Source organism: Microcebus murinus, chromosome 10, assembly GCF_040939455.1.
Source record: "Microcebus murinus isolate Inina chromosome 10, M.murinus_Inina_mat1.0, whole genome shotgun sequence".
Lineage (NCBI taxonomy): Eukaryota > Metazoa > Chordata > Mammalia > Primates > Cheirogaleidae > Microcebus > Microcebus murinus.
In genome coordinates, this window is record NC_134113.1 from 9,026,605 (window position 1) to 9,048,005 (window position 21,401).

The 21,401-nt window shown below is 62.8% G+C and overlaps 2 protein-coding genes across 2 annotated transcripts in view; one reads left to right on the plus strand and one right to left on the minus strand.

Annotated features, from left to right (window-relative positions):
• The window catches only part of RPS19BP1 (ribosomal protein S19 binding protein 1), a 211,555-nt gene that overhangs the window by 94,323 nt on the left and 95,831 nt on the right, over nucleotides 1-21,401 (plus strand). The window lies entirely within an intron of this gene.
• Nucleotides 1-21,401, minus strand: part of CACNA1I (calcium voltage-gated channel subunit alpha1 I) — a 109,083-nt gene that overhangs the window by 16,061 nt on the left and 71,621 nt on the right. Inside the window, exons 9-25 of the mRNA XM_012741729.3 lie at nucleotides 20,969-21,281; nucleotides 18,283-18,707; nucleotides 11,142-11,293; nucleotides 10,336-10,521; nucleotides 9,926-10,043; nucleotides 9,607-9,762; nucleotides 9,010-9,103; nucleotides 8,139-8,341; nucleotides 7,063-7,533; nucleotides 6,659-6,759; nucleotides 5,837-5,960; nucleotides 5,507-5,575; nucleotides 4,742-4,926; nucleotides 4,063-4,189; nucleotides 3,644-3,769; nucleotides 1,765-1,854; nucleotides 49-241 (exon numbers count right to left, since the gene is read on the minus strand). Coding sequence (XP_012597183.3) covers nucleotides 49-241; nucleotides 1,765-1,854; nucleotides 3,644-3,769; nucleotides 4,063-4,189; nucleotides 4,742-4,926; nucleotides 5,507-5,575; nucleotides 5,837-5,960; nucleotides 6,659-6,759; nucleotides 7,063-7,533; nucleotides 8,139-8,341; nucleotides 9,010-9,103; nucleotides 9,607-9,762; nucleotides 9,926-10,043; nucleotides 10,336-10,521; nucleotides 11,142-11,293; nucleotides 18,283-18,707; nucleotides 20,969-21,281 — 3,133 coding nt within the window. The remainder of the gene's footprint in view (nucleotides 1-48; nucleotides 242-1,764; nucleotides 1,855-3,643; nucleotides 3,770-4,062; nucleotides 4,190-4,741; nucleotides 4,927-5,506; nucleotides 5,576-5,836; nucleotides 5,961-6,658; nucleotides 6,760-7,062; nucleotides 7,534-8,138; nucleotides 8,342-9,009; nucleotides 9,104-9,606; nucleotides 9,763-9,925; nucleotides 10,044-10,335; nucleotides 10,522-11,141; nucleotides 11,294-18,282; nucleotides 18,708-20,968; nucleotides 21,282-21,401) is intronic.

Here is a 21,401-nt window from a genome sequence, read left to right on the forward strand (position 1 = left end):
GGCAGGCAGGGACCCAGAGCCCGTGCCCCGCAGCCCTGCGCCACTCACTGCGGCGCTTCTTCTCCAGGCGCCGCAGCCGCTTCTCCTCCCGCCGCCGCGCCTCCTCCGCCTCCTGGTGCTGCCGGCACTTGTGGAAGTTCTCCACGACGACGCCCACGAACATGTTGAGGACGAAGAAGCTGACGATGAGCAGGAAGGAGATGAAGTACAGCAGCATCCAGGGGTTGTGGTTGGTCACGGGCTGCGGGGGCCAGAGGGGGCTGAGCAGGCGGACCGGGCACGGCAGGGCCACCGGCGGGTGCCCACCCTGCACACGCCCGCAGACTGGGATACGCAGAGCCTCCAAGGCCGCCGTGAGTGAGGCAGCAGGTAGGAAACGCCCACCCTGGGCCTGGCACAATAAGGTGCTCAGCAAAGAGAGCCCCCTGTCCTTCCCCGCTCGGCTGCTGCCTCCTGGACACACATCTACCCGTCTTCTTCCTCTCATGCACCTAGCCATTCACTCACGCATGCATCTGCCCATCCTTCTATCCAACCATCCAGCCAGCCATCCAACCACCCGTCCATCCACACATCCACCCATCTACTCGTCCATCCACCCACCCATCCACCCACCCATCCACCTACCCATCCACCCATCCACCCACCCATCCACCCACCCATCCACATATCTATCCATCCACTTATCCATCTATCCACTTATTGATCCAACCACCCGTCCACCTACCCACCCATCCACCCACTCATCCATCCATCCCTCCCTCCCCTTATTCATCCACCCAGAAACAAGGCAGAAGACAAGCAAGCCAGCAGAGGGAGAGCACAGCCCTGGTGGAGTCCGTGTGTGTAGACAAGGAAGTGGAGGAAGATGCCTCCAAGTGTCCTCATTCCCCCTGCGCCCCCCTGCCCCCACCCCCAGTTCCAGAGTCTTACCAGGTGGGACCCATGAGGTCAAGAGCCAGAGGTCCATTATAGGCCTAGGGTTACCCACAGCCTGACTCCTCCCCCTCCTAATCTAGAGAATCTCCCTCTCCTTCCCCCAGTGACACCCTCAGTCTGGGCAAAGCCAACTCTGGTCAGCTACATGTGCCTGGCCTAAAGTCCCTGCCTAGCCCCAGAGGGGACCTCTGCTCCCAGTGGGGTCTTGGGAGCCCAGGCTCAGCATCCTCCCTGTCCCCCTTCCTCTATCCCCCTCCCCAAATCCATCCCACCACCTGCACTAACAACAAGCAAACCTGACAGGCAGCGGACACCACTCTCGCTATAAGCCCTTCGCTGGCTCTCTCTTCCCTCTGAATAAACTCGTGCCCCTGCCATGGGATACACGGGGTCTTGTGGACCATCCGGCCCTACTCGCCTCCTCCCCCACCTCCAGCCACTTCACTCTCATGCCTCCCTGAACACCTCACTCTCTGGCCCAGTGCACCTGCTGTCCCTCTGCCAGCTGGCTCGGCCCCTCTGCTCCGGCTGCACTCAGCTCTCCACCCACCAGGCTCTGCGCTCCTCCAGGCAGAAGCAGCCTGGATGCTTCTCCCTGCAGAGCAGGGGGAACTTGCGGAAGCAAACGGAGCAGTGATTCACGCTACCTAAGGAGCAGCCCCAGTGGTGAAGGTTCAGGCCAGGATGTGAGGGGTGGGCCATGCTAACAGTGCGTAGACACCAGGGCTGTGGGGCTCGCTGCCACCGGTTTCAGAAGACTGGGCCCCAGGGACACCATGTCCCTCCCCCCCAGTCCAGGCCTGGCCTGGCCCTGGCCATGCCCACCTGCTGATCCACAGCGACAGCGTCCAGACCGTTGTACATGATATTCACCCAGCCGTCCTTGGATGCCAGGACAAAGAGGGACATCAGAGCCTGGTAGACATGGGGAGGAAGAGTGCAGAGGTGAGGGGTGTGGGTGGCTCAGGCTGCACCCACCCCTCCCCAGCTCTCCATTTTTCTGCCTCTGGGAGGCAGAGAGATAAAGAGGCCTTCCCGGTGTGGCAGAGCCTTCGCTATGTGCCCGCCACGCACCCTGCACTCACTGCTGCAGCAGAAACAGCACCGGACCCACAGCCCCGGACTCCAGTCTCAGCTCTGAAATCAACTAGCTGTGTGGTCCTGGGCAAGAAAATTCGCAAGCCCCTGTCCTCTCACCCACAAATTGGGGCTAATGAGCACCTGCCTGCCAGGTTTGCAGGGAATGCTCCTGAGAGTATACTAGAAGGTTCCTGCCATCACACTCCAGGGGTGGAGACCAGCTCGCCCCAGCACCTGAACACAGGATCTCATGAGAGCAGAGGCAGGAGGCCTGTATCATAGCTCGGCCCCCGCCACTCACCGGCTGTGTGATTTGGGACAAGTTCCTCAATGTCTCTGGGCCTGTTTCTATAAAATGGCAATCGTTACTCTTACTGGTTTGTAAAAATTTGAAATCAAGGTGGTCCCCAGGACAACCAGCCAAGCCTCCCACACAGACGGCAGACCAGCATCCTCGTGTCCCTTCGACGGGGTCACGGCTGGTCCTGCTGCCCCCAGCACAGAGCCTCGCACGCAGCAGGTGCTCATAAGGGTTTTCTGAACTGAACTTGAGCATGGCCTGCGGTGCCGTCCTTGCAGAGCCCAGCACGCCGGTAGTTAGTGGGAGGCCAAAGAGTCCCACATCACCAGAGGCTGCCAGGAGGTCACACGTCCTACTTGGGAAGTCCCCTCCCCCAGACAGAGGTGGTCATGCCCTCCTCTGTGCTCCTGCCACCCTGAGCAGGTTCTGGGAGTGTCTCTGGCCATGCTCTGGCCCCTCCTTCCCATCCGCCCAGGGCACACCCCTCCTCCTTCCCTTCCAGGCGGGAATGGCGCTGAAGGTGTCTGGAATGGCGCTGAAGGTGCCCAGGAGCAGGCAGGGGACACCGGGAAGCCCTCCCTGCCAGGGAGGCACATGAGGCCTCTACGTCCCAAGGACCTGCCATCTCTGTCCCCACTGACAGATGAGGACACTGAAACACAGAGAGGGTCTAGAACTTATACGAGGGTGCACAGCTAGTAAGTGGCCCACTGCAGTGAGGGGCTGTGGCCCTGCTGTAACCTTCCAATGGCTCTGGGTGCTGCGAACACCCCACTGAGGGTTCCAGGAGAGCCAGCCTGGCACCAAGGCACCCAGAATGAGAAAGAGCTGGCCCTGGGCTCACAAGAACCCCCACTGGCTTCCCCTCAGCTCCCTGTGACAGCTTTTCTCCACCATGAGTTGTTGAAAACCTGAGAAAGCACTGCTCCTGGAGAACATGGGGTCCTAACACCTGTCCTCTGGCCACTCACTGCCCCAAAGGCCCTGCGGCGTCCCTCCAGGTGGTATTCAGGGCAGCTTCAGTGGGGTCCAGCCGGGGGCTACCCATGGGGGAGGACGGGGAACCAATGTTCACTGAAGCACCCACCAAGTGCCAGGTGCTTGCTGGGCACTCTGCAGACAAGATCTCTGCCCCTCGCCACCTGCAGCTACCCTACCCACTTTCAGAAGAGGAAACTGAGGCTTGGAGAGGAAAGTCACAGCGTCTGTCCTGGCAGCGCAGGACTGGAGCCAGGTTTGTGATGCCAGGGCCCTGGGCATGGAAGAGATGTCACCACATCCCAAGTGGAAGGGTCAGATCGGGGATAGGCGGGCAGTGCTCACCTGGCCCAGGTTGTCAAAGTTGTATTTGTGGTGCACCCAGCGGTAGTTGGCAGCCATGCAGTCAGAGCGGTTGGTGATGTTGCGGGTGTCCACGCCCAGACAGTGGTAGAACTTGCCCTTGAAGAGCTGGGGGAAAGGAACAAGGCTGGTGTTGGGGTGTTGGGTGGGGTCAAAAGGCAGAAGAGGGACCCACCCCTCAATCGCATCTACCCTGGGCCTGTGCTCAGGCATTTGGGCCTGTGCCTATCTCCCTCCTGGGACCGGGAGCTGGCGCCTGGCAAGGCCCATGGCTGCTGGCCAGAGCCGCCCGAGCCCACAGCTTGGCCAGCACAGAGGGGCAGCGTAGGAATGTTGTGCTGGATTTCCTCTTCCCCGGCCACAGAGCCCCCTCTGGTCCCTACCAGCCCGGGCGCTGTCACCTGTACTCCCAGAATGCCGAAGATGATGAAGAAGGCGCAGCAGATGAGGACGATGTTGCCAATGGGCTTGAGGGAGGAGATGAGCGTCTCCACCACCAGCTTCAGGCCAGGTGCCCGGCTGATGACGCTGCAGGCAGGGAGGGGCCAGGTCACCATAAGCCCAAGGCCAGGCCAGGAGGCAGCCTCCTTGCAGCCTGGAGCCACCAGGGCTGAGCCCCTAGGGCATAGGCGCGGCAGGGAACGTAGGGAAAGCAGCCAGGCTACCCAGATTTCGGCAGAACAGGTGGTGAGCTGCAACCCAGGCCCAGATCTACATACACAGCAGGCCATGCCGTCTGGGGCACTTGCCCTTAGCCTCACTGTGCCCAGTCCCCTTGGGCTCCACACCACACCCTCCTCTAGAGATCGACTCCCAGAGATGGCAGTGAGCCACTGGGGGACACAGAGAGTGGATGGCAGTACTGGGGGCCACCTTCAGCCCTGCTCTTCCAGCACGCCCCACCCCGGGGTCTGCAGGTTCCTCCCCCAGGAGCAAGGCCCACGGTGCCTGGAACGTACTACCGGAGGAGTGAGTGGGTGGGGAGGGCCGGAGTGAGGGGCCCACTTAGACCCTAGTGGCTTCCTTGTACAGTGTATAGTGCAGCGACATCCACCCCCTCCGCAGAGGACCGGTCCTCACCGCAGGGGGCGTAAGGTGCGTAGGAGCCGCAGGACCCGGAGGACCCCCAGGATCTTGGCTCCCCCGGCCGAGGCCATGGACACCACGATGTCGATGATAGACACGAAGACGAGGAAGCCGTCCAGCACGTTCCAGCTGCTGCGCAGGTAGGCCTGCTCTCCGAAGTACAGGCCCAGCGACACCACCTGGGGCGGGGGCGGGGCCGGGGTCAGATGGCCGCTCCGGGGAGGGGCGGGGCGGTGGGCGGGGCCAGCCCGACTCCGCAGAGGAGGGTGGGAGTTAGGCGGCTCCCGCAGGGGGCGGGGCAAGTCAGGTCGGGCTCCGGGAGGGGCGGGGTGACAGAGGGGGCGGGTCTGGCAGGTGGGGTGGGGGGCGGGCGGGCAGGGGCTGTTCCTGGGCGCCCCTCTGAGGGCGGGCTCAGGGCCCAGGAGGCCGCCCCGTTGGGTTCTCCTGGCACATCTGGCAAACCCAAGTCAAAGCCACCCGCTCTGGAGAGCGTTCCAGACGGGATGTTTCCTCTGCGCCCACACCACCAGAAGGCACCTCCATTACACTGTCAGTGCCCCCTGCCTTCGCCTTCCTGGCGGGGTGACTCCTGGGAGCCGGACGCGGCTGACACCCTCTGGGTCCCCAGGGCCAAACCCCGGGCCCACGTGTGGAACGTAGCTGATGGGCAGGCGAGTGACAAACTGAGTCGGGGTCTGGGCCTAGGTCAGGGGCTCCGAGCAGGGAGTGGCAATGGTCCCAAGTGAAGCTGGGCGCTACCTTCAGTGTCATCTCGCCCACGAAGATGGCTGTGAAGATGTAGTTGGACACGGTGAGGAAGATGCGTTCCTGAAAGACATATGTGAGCCCAGGGGCTCCCAGAACTGCCCAGCCACCTGGGCAGCCTCTGCTCTGGCCAAAGGGCATCCAGGAGAGGCTGCCCCTCTCAGAAGCCGGCCTTCCCCTCTCCGGAGGCAAGTTCCCTGCCACACTCCCCTGAGCCTGCTGAGCTCCCAGCCCCCTCAGCCCTGGCACGCTGCCCCCCGAAGGCCCCGGTGTCTTGTCCCTTTGCCTGGCCCCCTGCCCTGCCCAAGGGCAGCAGCCACTCACAGTGCTGCCAGCCTCTATCTGGGGGCGCTCCAGGGCGATGGTGATGCAGTTGAGGAAGATGAAGGCCAGGACGACATAGTCGAAGAGCTTGTGGGCAATGATGGTCTGACACAGAACTCGGAACCTGGGCAGGGAGGTGAGGGGGCCACGTGAGTGTCAGTTTGCCTCCCACCCTGACCAGGAGGAAGGCAGGGGGCTCAGGCACGAGTACAGACCAGGCCTAGAGGAAGTGACCCTCTCTTCTGCTCTGGCCACACGACAGGTGCAAATTTACCTCTGCTCAGGGTGCTCACCTGGAGCGGCCCCCGCGGACCACACGCCCACACCATGGCGGGCACCCACCTTGCCCTGGCACTCAAGGCTTTACAAACACTGGCCCAAATCCCTGCCCCCTGTCATGAGGACACCACAATGCCTGATACCCTCCGCTTCTACCCCCATCCCCCCCTCAGGCTGCTGTCTCCACCTGGACCAGCTTCCGCCTCTTCACAAGCCTGCTGTACCCACTGGAACGCCATCTGCCTCCAAAGCCCAGCACAAAGGCCTCCTCCTCCAGGAAGCCTTCAGATGCCCCCTTCAGAGTGAGCACCACAGGCTACTTGAGGATCTGTCCAACCTGGTTCCCCGCACAGGGATGGCCTAGACTAGGGGAGATGCCCAGGAAAGCCCGGACCTGCCCCGTGCCCTGCAGACCTCCCACCCCTGGGCCACAGGGATCTTCCAGTGGTGCCACCAGTGGCTTTGCCTGGCTTTGCAGAAATCTCTCCCTCTCAGACATGTCACCCCTACTCTAACCCTCACCCCAAACCTGATCCCGCCCACCTGTTCTCAGGAGAGAAGAGGTAGACAGACCAGTCTTCGCGGACCTCGCACCAGTCAGGCTTGTAGACGTCGATCATCTTGCGGACGCGGAAACACAGGGTCTGGAAAGGGAAGGGCGGCGTGGGAGGGTCGACGCAGTGCAGAGCTGCCCATCCCCGCCGCGCCGGCCGTGCCGCAAACTGGGGGAGCTGGATGATCCCCAACTGTCGCCCACCCAGAGCAGGCTGGGAGGACTTCTCTCTCAGGGGCGGGCCCAGCTCAGGTGTGAGCAGTCCTGGCCCCGCCCCTGCTGCCTCACTCACCTGAAGTTCTAACCCTAACCATGCGGTCACGCCCCCTCGGGCCCCGCCCACTCTGGCCCCGCCCCTCCGTTCACAGCCGCGCTTCTCTGGGCCCGCGCTTACATAGTCGATCTCCTCCTCGTCGTCCCCGCGGTCCCGCCGGTTGTCCATCTTGGTGAAGACATCCTTGGCAATGCTGGGCATCCTGCCGTTGCAGTCCTCGTGCCCCGGGACCGGGCCCGCCGCCCTCCAGGCGGCCCTAGGGTGAGCGCCCAGGGTGGGCACCAGCTCGGCCAGGTCCACCGAGTCCCTAGTGTCGAGGGACAGCGTCCGGCGGTGGTGGCGGTGACGGTGCGCCAGGTGCGGCCCGTGGTGCGCGTGGTGGTGCGTGTGCGGGGCGTGCAGGGGCACAGCGCGCGGCGGCGCCTCGTCCCCCGCGCCCTCGCAGGCCCTGCCACCGCCGCGCTCCGCCGACAGCAGGGACTCATGCTCGGCCGACGGTGGCTTGTGTTTGAGGCTGTTCCAGCTGGAGCGGCGGCTGGCCCAGGCCCCGCTGCGGCCCCACGGCCCATAGTAGGAGCTCCTGGAGCTGGACTGGGAGGAGGCCCCGGCTTGCGTCAGCGCCGGACACGCGCACCAACGACTGGGGCAACCAAAGGCAGCCTGCCTGCCCCGCTATGGCTCTGAGAGGGCCGCCTGCCCAGCCAGCGACTAAGGTATGGACTAGACCCCAGGGGTCCTCTCCCTGTCCCTGTCACTCCATCCACAACCACAGGGACACATGGGCACATCTACTGGAGGTTACATCCCCTCCTGCTACCAAAGACACAGGCTCAGAGAAGGGCAGTAGTTTGCTCATGGTCACACAGCTTGGAGGTGGCAGAGGCCAGATTCAAGCTCGAGTCTGCCCGAGCCCAAAGCCCGGCTCCTCCCTATGCGCTGCTGCCAAGATGAAAACCCAGTTCTCTGCGCCAGACCCCCTGACACCATCTATTCATCCACTCCTGACTGCCAGCACCTGCTCTGGCACTGGACTCCCGGAAATGCAACAGACATGGTCCCTGCCTGGTTTGGGCCAGGCAGTCCAGTGCCTTAAGCCTGGGCACCAGAGCGGCTGGACTGGCAGGTACCTCCCTTCAGGGTCCCTCAACACACACCCCAGCGGGCAGTGGCCATCCGGAGCACCCACGAGGACTCACCAGGGAGCGCTGGTCACAGCTCATCCTCCCCAGAGACATGACGCTGCTCTTCCGGGAGCCCAGGGCCACCAGCACAGGGTCCGGCTGCAGTGAGAGGCGGGGGGCTGGTGCCGCAGCCCCGGCAGCACACAGGTGCCCAGCCAGGGGGAGGCTGGGGTCCAGGTGCCCATTGGGGGTCATGGGGATTGGGCAGAGCTTGGGGTCTGGAGAAGGGAGATGGGGACAGAGGGCGGGACAGACGGCAGACAGAAAGAACAGGAGCAAGGGAAGCCATGAGACAGAAACAGACATGGACGAAACAGAAATGGAGAGCTTTTCTGAGAAGACTTCTGCCACCAAGCAGTCTTCCCGGTTGCACCCATCACACATGCCTGCCCTGCACCCCACCTGCAGGGCTCTCAGCTTTATTTAGGTGTGCGGATCCCTTGCCTGTGTTCATCGCCAGCCTGGAGCTTCACCCAGCATGGGCACCTCACTCCCAAGCCCACTGCGGGAAGCAGGCAGACACTGTCTGCCCTGGTCACCAAGAAGGACCCTGGGCTTGGCTTGGGGGAGGCTTGTTCTGAGCTGCCCAGTGGTGCCAGGCAGGACCAGAACCCGGGCCATGCCCAAGGCTCTAACCAACAGATCACACTGTGTGGAGGGGCACAGGGGCTGCCCGTGCCCCTGTGGCTGGAATCCACATGGCCCATGACCGTCACTGTCCTCTTTTTGAGAGTTAGCATTTCTTTTGCTTATGAACATAAACAATAAACTGCAGAGAATTAGCAGTCCCTGAGCCTACACTGGAGGACGCCAGATGTTGTGCCCTCCCCACCTGGATCTCTGGGGAGGCTCTGGCCCCCTAGGTGACCCACGGAGGCCTGCTTACCTCCGCTGCTGTCCAGGACCTCCTGGAACTTGTCAAACTCCTCCAAGTTGGATGAGCTCTGGTCCTCATCTGAGTAGGAGCGATTGGCATCACCCTGGGAGATGGTCCCTCATGTTGGAACACAGGTCGGCTCGGCCAGTCCCTCCCTCCCTCCCTCCCTTCTTCCCTCCTGAATTTTTCAATGGGTATTTCTACCTCCATTTTACAGATGGAGAAACTGAGGGTGAAAAAAGGGAAGTGAGTAGCTAACAAAGACCTAGGCCACAACCTGCATCTGCCTGACTGCAAGGGTCCCCAAAACCTTAGAGAATGGAGGAAGGAGGATCCCCAATCCCAGATCTTGGAGGCTTTAGAATCTCAGAGACAGAGAGGGCTAGTCCTGTACCCCTGAGGGAGAGGCAGGGATCCCAGAGACAGCCTCCATTTGCATGCTTCCCATCATGGGAAGCTCACCACCTCACTGGCAACCCTGTACTTTGGAGACAGGCGGCCTGCTTGAAGTTTGAATTGCGACCCTCCCCCATCCAGACCGCCTCTCCCCTGCCCAGTCTCTTGCAGGCCTTGTGGGGGCCCTTCCTCTGCCAGGGCCCCAGTCACCTCTGCCTGGAAGCCCTCCACCAGGATGGCCACCAGTAGGTTGAAGAGCACATAGTTGCCGAAGGTCATGAGGGCGACAAAGTAGAGGGAGGCCCAGGGGGAGGTGGAGGCCATGCCATTGTAGAGGACAACATTCCAGTCCTCCTGGGTGAGGATCTGTTGGGGAGACAAAGTCAGCCCTGGGGTACCCCCAGCCCAGGCCTAGGCTCTGGGCAACCTCAGGCTACAGGGAGGGGCAGGAGCTGTCAACCCCACCCCTCTCAGGCCTGCTGCCAGGATCACTTCCCTTGGCACACATGGACACATGGCTGCCACTCACCTGGAACACTGTGACAATGGCCCACAGCAGGGAGTCAAAGTTCTTCCTGTCGGGGACCGTGTCTCCCGTGTCCGTGCGGAGGCTGAATTTGCAGCCAAAGATGTGCATCCCGAGGATGCTGGGGAAGAGACGAAGGTGGCTCAAGGGACTCACAGCACCAAACCCTCTGCCCGCCCACCTGTTTCATTCTCAGGACAACCCAGTAAGATGGAGGAGGGGCAGTGCTGTTTCCATTTTACAGAGATGAACACTGAGGCTGGGGGCGGGGGAAGTGCTTGCCCAGAGCCACAGGGGACTGAGGGACAGTGCCAGGACTCCCACCCAGGTCTAGGTGGAGAACCTCAACCAACCACATCCCCCAAGCTCCTGCCCACAGCCCCAAAGGTGTGGTCCCCAGGGGCGGGGCTCACCTGAAGATGAAGATGAAGAGCATGAGCAGCATGCAGAAGGTGGCCACGTTGTCCATGGTCTTCATGAGCACTACGAGCTGGCGCCGCAGCGCAGGCATGAAGCGCACCAGCTTCAGCACGCGCAGCAGCCGGAAGGTCCGCAGCACCGACAGGCCGCCGTCCGCCTGCCCCACGATCTCCCAGATGCTGCGCCCAGTGGGGCAGGCAGGGGTGGGGGCAGGTGGGAGGGATCAGTGGGAGCCCAGGAGGAGGTGAGGAGAGGGAGGAAGAAGGGGAGGACAGAGAGACAGAGAGCTTCCACTCATTCATCCATCTATCCAACAAATATGTGGGTTTCTGCTCCGTGGCACCAGCTAAATCAGGGGCTCTTAACCTGGAGTCCATGAATCCCCCGAGAAGTCTATGGCTACGGTCCAGGACAGGAGGTCCGTGAATGTCACTGTCCTCTTTGAGATCTCTTTTGATTATGCATGTAAACAGAATTAGCAGTACCTATGACCTTGTGGACAATCGAAATAACTGATCTCTTCATGTCACGGGACAATTGATGCAGCTATTTCTCAATATTATTTATGCTTATCCCTCCTTTGGGATGATGGCAGTCACCAGCCCAGTGCTAGATCCTGCTATTTAACACGTTACCCCAGAAGCACATACACCGCTAAATCACAACGTTTTGCTCTTTCGATCACCGTGTTCCAGTGCACTGGGTTTCCCTTGTCATCTTACATACCCTGCTGGCTGGGGTCTGCACATTAAGTCCCCCTCCTCAGCCCCCTGCTGCTGGGCGGTGGTGGGGGGGATACCTGATGATGACGATGATGCTGTCGAAGATGTTGTAGGGGTTGCGCAGGTAGTCGAAGAGCCCGAAGGCGGCCAGCTTCAGGATCATCTCCAGGGCGAACATGCTGGTGAAGACCACGTTGCAGATCTCCAGGACGTCGGTCAGCTCCTCGGGCTGTGGGGCACAGGGTGGGGAATGGAGACCCGGTCAGGCCAGGGGCCGCCGTGGGTCCCCTCTGGACACCCACCCTGGCTGCATGAGCCTAGAAGGTCGTGTCCTATCTGGAGCTCAGTCTCCCCACCACCCCATGCATGATGGCCTTGGGGACCTCTCAATCTGCCACCTCGGGGTCCTGAGAGGTCCACTGAGATAGCGAGGATTGGGGGAGCCCACAGGGCTGACTTTCCATGAAATTGGAAATGATGCTGGTGGTGCACACAGAGGGTGGGATTATGGTACCCATTTTACAGATGAGGAAACTGAGGCTCAGAGGCCAGCCTGAGGTCACACGACTAGATGTAGAGCAAGACCAGAAGGTGGGCCAGGGCTCACTAGAAACTAACTGTTCACCCAGGACCCCAACCCGTTTAGTGAGCACTTACCACACGCCAGGCACTGTTCTAGGCACTTCACAGGCATCGCTTTACTTGGGCCCCATTTGCAGGCTCATGTCAGTTTCTGAGGCTGCAGAGGGCCAGGCAGCCAGCTCCAAGGCCACTGTCCCTAAGCCCTGCCTGTGCAGACTTCCTCTGTGCCCCTTCCCAGCAGTGGCCGGCTCAGAGGACCACAGGTGCCTGCAGACACCATGCGCCCCCAAAGGAGGATGGAGACCACACACCTCCTGCCTGCCAGGCACAGCCCTGTACGTGGGACACCCGTGGCGGCTCCTAGCACACCTGGCCACCCTCACGGAGGACCTGCCCAAAGTCACCAGCTGGTGGGAGGGAGACTACCCCCTACACACACCTCCTCCAGCCAGACTTCCCTCTGCCCCTGGAGCTACTGACCTCACGGTTGTTAACAGCAGGTGGCGCTCTGCAAATGGCACCCTCTGAGGAACTCCAGTGTTTGGAACGGGCCACGCCACAGACCACGATTTGGGGCGGCAGTGGCATGAGGGGTCCAGGCGTGGTTTGGGCAATGAGTGGCTGTGCAACCCTGGACAAGTCCCTTCCCCTCCTCTGAGCCTTAGTTCCCTTATCCATAAAACCGGGGTGTTGAGTGAACGATCTCGTTCCTCTAAGGGTCACGTGAGGCTCCAGCCCCTTCTTTGCCCCTTCCCCCCGAGGCTCCTCCGGGACCAGCGAAGTGCCCGGTGTTTGCTCACCGTGCTGCAGGTCACTCCTGCCTGAATCACGGAGAAGGGAAGGGCCGTTTGTTCAATCCTGACCGTGTGCCCCTCCCTGAGCTCGACGCCCAACTCGAGTTACCATCTCCATTTTACAGATGAGGAAACTGAGGCTGGGAAAACTGAGACATGAAATGACTGGCCTAGAGCCACCCAGCAAGGATGTGGCAGGGTGGGGCACCAAACTAAGCTGGACTCCAACTACTGTCCCATTACACCACACAGAAACCCCACCTGAACTCATTCAGTCATTCATTCATTCATTCATTCCTATATGCATTCCACAGATCTGAGCATCCACGACGTGCTGGGCTTGGGCTACCCAGGGTGGGCAGAGCTGAATGAGTCGGGGTGTGGTCCCTGTCCCGGAGAAGCTCACGCTCTGGTAGCAAAGCCCAGGGAACCCAGCTGACACATCAAGCCGGCACATGCTAACACCAGGGAGGCCAGGGTGGCTCAGGGGAACAGTGTTCATGCGGCCAGGAGGACTCCTGGAGGAGGGGACATCTCAGCAGAGACTTATAAGCTGATGGGGAGCCAATGACAGGGAGGAGAGAAGGGTGTCCAGGCAGAGGGCCCAGCCAGGGGCGTGGGGGGGGGGCCAGGAGCGCTGAGTGTCAAAAGCACAGCCCACTCCCAGCCCAGGACCCCGGCTGAGCGACAGGGAGCCTCAGGGACCTCACTTTGATTCCATGTAGGTTAAAAGGAGAAGAAAAAAATAATAACAACCCAACCATCGGCTTCCCGCCTGGTGCCTGGGAAATCTAATAAAACTGCCAGTTCCTCTCAAGCCCAGATAAAAGGAGAAGGGCCCATTTCCATCTGTAATTACATTTGACTCACAAAATGGTCCCCAAAGGAGAGGGGGACCCTGAGAGGGGCCCCTGTGCGGGGAGGGGCCGGCCGGCGTCCTGGCTGAGCCAGGGCCCAGATGCTGCTCAGAGCACCAGTTTCCCGGCCCACCAAACGATATCCGCGGAGATGAAAAATGTGGCTGCTGACAGTCCATGATGGCAATCAGCCGGCCGGGCTGCACACGCTCCCGCCACTGATGCGCGGAGCCACGGCTCCCGAAAGGTCACCGCGCGCCCCCGCCTCCCTCGCAACAGCTGTTTCTCCATCGCGCACCTGCTCATCTTTTCCTAATGGGCCATCCATCACTCCCGCAAGCATTTCTCCGGGAGGGAGACAGGGTGGAGAGGGACATGCAGATGAATAGAGACACAGCGGTGAGAGCCCAGGAGGGAGGGTGCTTGGGAAGGGACGAGGCAGAGAGGGAGAGAGACGGACAGACAGACAAGCGCAGACGCGGAGTGAGAGGCGAGACGGTGTGGAGAGACGGCGACACAGGGAAACCATGGACACAGACGTGAAGATAGACCAAGACAACAGCACTGTGACACAGTGGGAGTCAGAGAGACGCACAAAGAGCAGATAGACAGACGGATGGCAGAGACACGCCCAGTGGAAGGCCAGGTGCTGACAGGCAGATAAAAGTGGGTTAGGCCACAGGTGAGGCCAGCACGTCCGTGCTCGACACCAGGCTTGGGAGGCACTGGGCTGCCCGGCCTCCAGCCTTTTCTGCAAGGGCAGACAGGGTGGGGCTTCTGGAATCCCTCCAGCCTAGCAGAAATTCCCATGATACCAATGGCAGCGCATGTTGGCTAAGCCTCTCTCCTGGGCCAGGTGTGCTGGGCCTCGGACAGCCCTAGCTTATCCCCATTTCACAGAGAGGGGACCTGAGGCTCAGAGGGAAGTGGCCGCCCAGCGTCATGGCCAGGCTGTGGTGAAGGCAGATCTTCAACCCAGGTCTCCTCCCTCTGACCTCACCCCCATCCCCTTCAGTTCAGCACAGCCGTGTCACTTGCTCAGAAGCCTTCTGTGGCTCCCCACTGCCCTAAGGATAAAGCCGGCCTCAAGGTCCTTTGCAGATGAACAGCCCTCCTGGCCTCCTGCGCTGTTGGCCCCGCCCCTCGTGCACGTCCTTCTCAGGGGCTCAGGGTCCTTTGGGGGTTGCCTACGCTTCTGGTCCCCGCACCTGTCCCTCTGTCTCACTGATGAATTCCTGGTCATCCTTCAGGATCCACCTCCAGTGCCACCACCTCCAGGAAGCCTTCCCTGGCTGCTGCCCATGTTGGTGCCTCTCTCCCTTGGGCCCCCACAGAGTTGGAATCTCAACCACCAAGCCACCCTATCCTTCCCTTCCCAGAGTCACCCCAGACCTGGGTGGGCAGTGATCTGATCGTTCAGGGGCTGCGGAAGGGAGAAAAGAGCAGTCCCCTGGGAGCTGGGGCTAGTGGCCTGGGGTCTGCCCAACCCCAAGAGGTTCCCTGCACCATGCCCTGCTGCCATGCAGCCCTGTCCTGTTTTCTGTTCTCTAACTTGATGACCATCCTCCAATTCCAGGACGACGTGGCCCAGGGTGGCCATGCCCAGCTCGGGAGGAGTCATGGGCTTGGGCGGGTGTGTGCAGAGAGAGGGAGAAGCTGAGACAGGCACCGCTGCTAGGAGCAACGTCTTCCCAACCCAGGCCCCCTCACCTCCAATTCAACTGTCCACCGCTGACCCCGGCACCTGGGAGCCCAGCTGTGCCAGCCGCTCACCTGGGAGCCCTGGGCACGCCATTCCACCTTGCTGAGCCTCAGCTTCCCCATCTGCCCAGCGGGGCTAAGACACCCCGCCCCCGCCTGCTCCCCAGGCTTGCTGGAGGATCACACAGGAAGAGCTGTGGCGCCGCCACTGCAGTGACGATGAAGGAATCTGGCCTCCCTAGAGAGGCCCGGCCTCCCCAGCTGACCTGTCCCACCTGCCTAACACGCAGCCTCAGCTACAGACTGCGCAGGCCACCACCTCGGGCCATCCAGCGGGTGGGGACCCCGGCACCATCGCAGCCTTCAAGAGCCACACGCAGCCCCTCCTGGCTGGCCCCCCTCACCCAGCACTCCTGCCAGTCCCTGCACAGCGCCCACTACACGAGGAGCGGGGAGCCGGCTTGCTCTGCGCCCTAAAGGCCTCGGCACCTGCAACCGCACCTCTCATTGAAGCACCCGTGACCACAGGCAGGTGACCAGCCCCAGGTGGTAGATGCCAAGCCCTCAACTCCTGTCCCCTGGGTGGCTGGCGGAGCTCCCTGTGGCCGGGCAGGGTGCAGGCCTGGCAGGGCCCGGGTGCCGCCTCCCTGGCTGTCGCCGCCCCCGCAGGAGAGGGGCTGTGCGCGTTCGCCCGCCTCCCCCTCCCCGCCCCGTCTCCCCCTGCGCCCCGCTCAGCGGCCCTGGGCCACCTCTGTCTTCGGTGCCACCTCAGATGGCTGCTCAAAATAAACACGGGGGCGGTGCGTCCCCGCCGAGCAGCGTCTGGGAGCCGAGGGAGCCACGGGCGCCCGCGCGGAGCCAGCCGAACAATGGCTGTCACCGGAGCTGCTTTAAAAAGAACGTTTTGGAAATCTGCCTCCCCCTCGCTTTTTCCTTAATTAATTTTTTGAGGCTCCAGACAGTGCGGGGCACACCCGCCCGGGTGGTGGCGTAGGCTGGGGCCGGAGGCCCAGGAGTAGGGACTGGTTACTGAGCACCTACTACGCGCCGGCCTCCTTAGCGCGTGTGGCCGCCCAGCCTCTGAGTGCGAGAGGCGTCCGGGCACCAGCCGCGGGAGGCCACGGGACCCACCCAGGGCCACCCCACTGGTCAACAGCAGAGCCAGGCTTGGACCCAGACTCTGAGTGATCGGTTTTGCCTCCCTGAGCAGCGGCCTTCCGAGGGCGTGGGGCGGGAGGGCAGGAGCCGGCCTCGAGGGTGGCTGTGCTCACTGCGACCAGAGCCTGGCACTGGCAGGTGCCCAGCAAGCGGTGGCCCATGCCTGGGAAGGGGCGGCACGCGGTGAGGGCACCCGCTTGGCAGATGAGGAGACGAGGCGGGCTGTGACTGGGCGGAAGACGAGCAGTGGGAACAGCCTCGCGCAGCCCAGGGGGCCGCTGAGCACCGACTGCAGCTCGAGTAACGCTGCTGCGCCCCAGGGCGGAGGCTCCAGCAGACTGCAGTTGGAGCGCTCCGGCAGGACGTGGCAGACAGAGTGAGGGGGGCAGGCCAGACAGGGAGACCCTGCGGAGGTGTGGGCAGGGCCCACCATGCGGCCTGGCTGGAGGGCAGAGGGAGAGGCTGCACCCAGAGGACAGAGCTGCCCTGGCCACGGTGTCCCCTCGGGTGGGGATGGGTGAGAAGGCAGGGACAAGCAGTATGCTGGCAAACAGCCCTCTGAGAAATAGCCCTGATCTGCAGCACCTGCCAATTTCCATGGTGTAAATACTCCCTCCATGGTCGACTTCAAGCTACCAACTGTGTAACAGCTGGCTTGCAAAATTCCTAAGTGTTAGAAAATTGGCTTTCACAAGCTGGTTCCAGCAAGCCACTGGCAAGGACAGTGCCAGGCTCTGGTGCAGCCGGGCTGTCACCGGCCCCTCAGTGCCGCCCTGCACAGAGACTGGAGCCAGCAGCCCAAAGGCACATGTTCCCAGTGGGGCCTTTGCCCTCTGGCAGGCCAGGTCAGGCATGGGCCAGAGGCCGGCCTCTAGGGGTGTGGGCGCCTGTCTCCCCAGCTTTACCCTGCAGAGAGCCCTCCCCGGAGACCTTTGCAATTAAGCTGGAATGGCTGGCAAACCAGCAGCTCCGAACAGAGTGTCGCAGCAGCCCCAGGGGCCGCATTTAAGTAAATTGAATGGAGCCTGTGCTGGGTGAGCTAATGAAGAGGGAAATGAGAACGTGGCCCCCACCAGGGCGGCAGCTGGGGGGCGGCCTCGCAGAAAGAGGGCAGCAGGGAAGCAAAGAGGATGTGACAATCCCAAACCCCTGCTTGGTTGTGGGACCTCAGGCTAGTGACTTCCCCTCCCTGGGCCTTGGGGTTGCCTGCTGCCTCATGGGGTGCCCTCCCAGGGCGGGGTGTGGGTCCAGAGCCCTCCCACCCGGGGGCTGGTGCATGGTAGGAGCCCAAAAATGCTGCTTCTCCGAATGGAGCCAGGACTGGACCTGCCGTCCAGGCCGTCACCCCCTGGTGTGGCCCATCCCCGCTGCGTGCCCACAGGTGCCCTCCTCTCCTCTCGTTCACATCCTCCCCAGCTCCTGCCACCTCCTGGAACCTGTCCCCACCCATGTGCCATCTATCCCCATGGGTCCCCCTTCTCTGAACTCCTCTCACCTGGGAGGCCCACAGCAGTCCTGCCAATGGCCTGGGGCGCAGCCCAGCCAGCACCCCTGCGCCCCCAAACCCAGACCACAGGACCACCCAGGAGGGAGATGGGGAGAGCCGACACCAGGCCAACTCAGGGCCACGCTCAGTGCCGTGGGGCTGGGGTGGAGCTGTTGAGAGGGACAGGAGGATGCCCCACCTGGGGAAGGTGCACCGTGCGCACAGAGGGGCCCTGGTGTCAGCGGGACGGTCAGTGGGAGGGATGGAAGTTTGGGGGCAGGGGAGATCCCAACCAGACCGTCCCTCTGGAAAGGTCACTCCCCCTGTCTGGGGACAATAGACAGAGGCTCAGGGAGAGAGGTGAGGAACAGAAATCACTTTGGGCAGAGACTGGCAAGGACCATCTGTGGGTGTTTTGGTGTCCAGGCTGAGCAGCTTAGGAAAAGAAGCCCGAGAGGTCCGGCCCTGTCAGGCTTCCCTCGTGAGCTCATCCATTCTCAGCAGACACCTGAGCCCGTCCCTCCTCTGCGCTCGGCCCTGGGCTGGCACCAAGGTCACGTGATGAACCGGCCTGCAGGGGTCCGGGCGCCCCGCCCGCCCTTCCCCCACACCCAGCCCGGAGACGGCGCTGCGCACTGGCCTGCTCGTGGTGCTCGATGCCCATGCTGACGGTGTTGACCAGAATGGCCATCATGATGCCGCGGTTGAAGTACTTGCTGTCCACGATGCCCCGCAGCTTGGCTCGCGTCTCGCGCCACACGGCCCCGCAGAGCTGCGCCGCCCCGTCCGCCTGCTCCTCCTCGTCCTCCTTCCCCAGGCCCGAGGACACCCCATCCTCCTCGCTGCTCCGCACCCCGTCCCCATCCGCCTCGTCCTCGCCGCCACCGGAGCCACCAGAGCCCGAGCCCTCCTGGCCCGAGTCGGTGCTGCCCCGGCCCGAGGGCCGCCGGCCTGCCTCGTGCTGGCAGCGGGGGCAGCTGGCGGGGTCGGAGGCCAGCGTGGCGGAGATGGGCTGCACCAGGGCGTGCGGCGTCGGGTCCAGGGGGCTGTGCCGCGGGCACACCTCTGAAAAGCAAAGAGGGCGGGTCGGTGCCCACCCCAGGCCCAACCCACCCCTGGGACGCAGCCCCCCTCGCTGGGCTCCCACAGCCCACAGGGCGGGCCAGGTGTGAGCCGGCCCCACCTGGCAGACGGGAGGCGGGAGGCCAGGGTTCTGGGGGGCACGGCTTCACCCCTGCAGGCCTTGTCCGCCCGGTGTGAAAGGGGCAGGAGCGCCCCTCGCGGGCTGTGGGAGGATTGTCGCCACTGACACGTGTGAGGGGCCCACGCGGTGCCCGGTGCACGCGCCCACGCTAACAGCACGCCGCTCCGGACCAAGCTCTGGGGCAGCCACTGAACAGAGCCCCAGAGCTCCAGGCTAGGAGGTGGGCCCGGATGTGATTCTGAGGGAGCCAGACCTGCACGGGGGAGGCCCAGGTGCCATGGTGCGCTCGGTCTCCCGCCTGGGCGGGGGGCTTGCTTCCCAGCCCTCCCTCTGGACGCCCCCAGGACGGGCAGGGCAGGGGTGTGGGGAGCGGGCAGGGGAGTCAACGGGGACAGGAACTTTCACCCACTTCGCTGCCCAGGAATCACTCAGGGGGCCTGGGCTGGCCTTGGACCCTCAAGTTCTGTGACCCTAAACCATCTCAAAGAGGTGCCAGAGAGGTCTCCCTCTGCCTGATTTACTTCTTCTTTATGTATTTCTATATGTTTCTAGAATAAACACATTTTGCTTTTGCTTGTGCAGCAAAAAAAGTGACATTAAAGGGAAAGAAAAGCACAGACGGCCGCCCTCCGTGTCCGCACTTGCCCGCAAACACCCCCAGACCCCGCGCAAGTCCCCTGAGCTGGGGACAGGTGGCCAGAAGCCCAGGGCTCGGTCCCACCTCAGCCCGGAGGACAGGTCACAGCCCTGCCCAGCCCCACTCCCTGCCCCCTCCGGACCCGGGCTGCACCGACTCCTGTTTCCCGGGGAGAGGACGAGGCACAGACCGGGCCAGGGGCAAGGCCTCCCTCTAGAAGCTCTCCTGAGACTTCGCCCCACACAAGTTCCGCGGGGCAGGGGGGCAGCAGGAACCCCCTAAGTAAACATGCCTCCCCCACACACCCCAGAAAGGCAGGTGCCAGCCTTGCCCAGACCCCAGCTCCCCCTTCCCGGTGCTGGGCCAGCCCAGGGGCCGCCTGAGGCCTTCCCCCAAGACCACGCCTGGACGGCTGGCACCCGAGGATGGGTGGGTGGCAGCTCTGAGGACGAATTCTCCCGCCTGCCTCCCAGGAATATGACTCCCGGGACACGAGCACGGAGGAGCAGGGCTTTCCGCAGCAGGGCCTGCAGTGGGTGGCTCCCACGGCCCGTGACCACTGCTAGGGGGTCCCATCCTCACTGTATGGCCAGGAGCCAGGCCTGCTCAAGGTCAGGGGCACAGCGCACTTTCCAGCGGCTCCAGGGCCGGTGCCAACGCCTGCTGAGGTCGGTCCCTCTCAGCACCAGTGGAGAGAAAGGGCGGGCCAGGGGCAGGGCCTCCCGTGGCCGGGTTTGCCTCCTCCTGAGGGAGAGGCTCGTTTCCGGCTGGGCAGGCGCTCAGCAACGCCCTGGCAACTCGGACATCCCGAGATCCTGCGACACCATAGGTGACTCCCTGCCTCACCCTGGGCCTTAGTTTTCCCATCTGAAAACTGGGGATCATGTTACTCCCGAGACCGTTTCCTGGAGCAGATGCGGTGGTGAGCGGGAGAGCCTGTCCCAGGCTGAAAATCTGACGCCCAGAACACCCGTCCACAGCGGAGCCCAGGCAGTGGGGGCAGAGAGCAGGGTGGAGTGGGCCCCCACCATGCCATGCCTTTGTGGCAGGCCACGGCCCCTGTGCCAGCTGCCAGACGTCACTGCTCAGGCGCGGGGGGCAGGAGACGGCAGCAGGAACCCAGAGCGCAGGGCGAGGCGGGCTGCGCTGGGGGAGGAATTTTGGTTTTACAAGACCGAGGACAGAAAACTGTTCGTTTCTCGCAAGTGTGGATCCCAGGGGCAGAGTCCTTGTCTGCACACACAGCGATCGGAGGCAAGTCCTCAGGGCAAGGGCCGAGGCCCCCGACCACAGGGCTGGCCCAGGGCAGGCTCTGGCAGGTGACGGGGTTGGGAGAGGGCAGGGAGGGCTGCGAAGGAAACGGCTGAGCGTGAAATGAAAGCCTAGAAGTCTGAGCCTGCTGGACTCCTCTCCTGGCAGGGCAGGTGCGACACCTTTGCACACAGCGCCCTTCTGCGTCCCCGGTTGACAGGCAGGGCCACTTACTGTAGTGCCTGGGCTCCTTGGCGTGGGGCCCGGGCTTGGTGGGGGCAGGGACCCCCGGGCCCAGGGCCTGGCGCCGGCTCTGCAGGGCCTGGTAGAGGCCCAGGGCGCGGCGCTTGGCCTTGCGCAGGATGTGGCAGACGTACTGGAAGATCTCCTCGTAGCAGTCGCCGGGCTCGGCGTAGCTGGCCACCGTGCTGGAGGACAGGTAGCGCTGCCGCTGCTCCAGCATCAGCCGGTGCTCCCGCTGCTTGGTCTCCGAGAACTGGGTCGCTATGACAACGAGGCACAGGTTGATCATGAAGAAGGAGCCCACCTGTGACCAACGGGAGGAGAGGACAGGGACAGGGACAGGGAGGGGGACAGTGGGTGGGAGAGGGGAGACAGAGAGGGAGACAAAGGGAGATGAGAGACCGGGAGACACGGAGACAGAGAC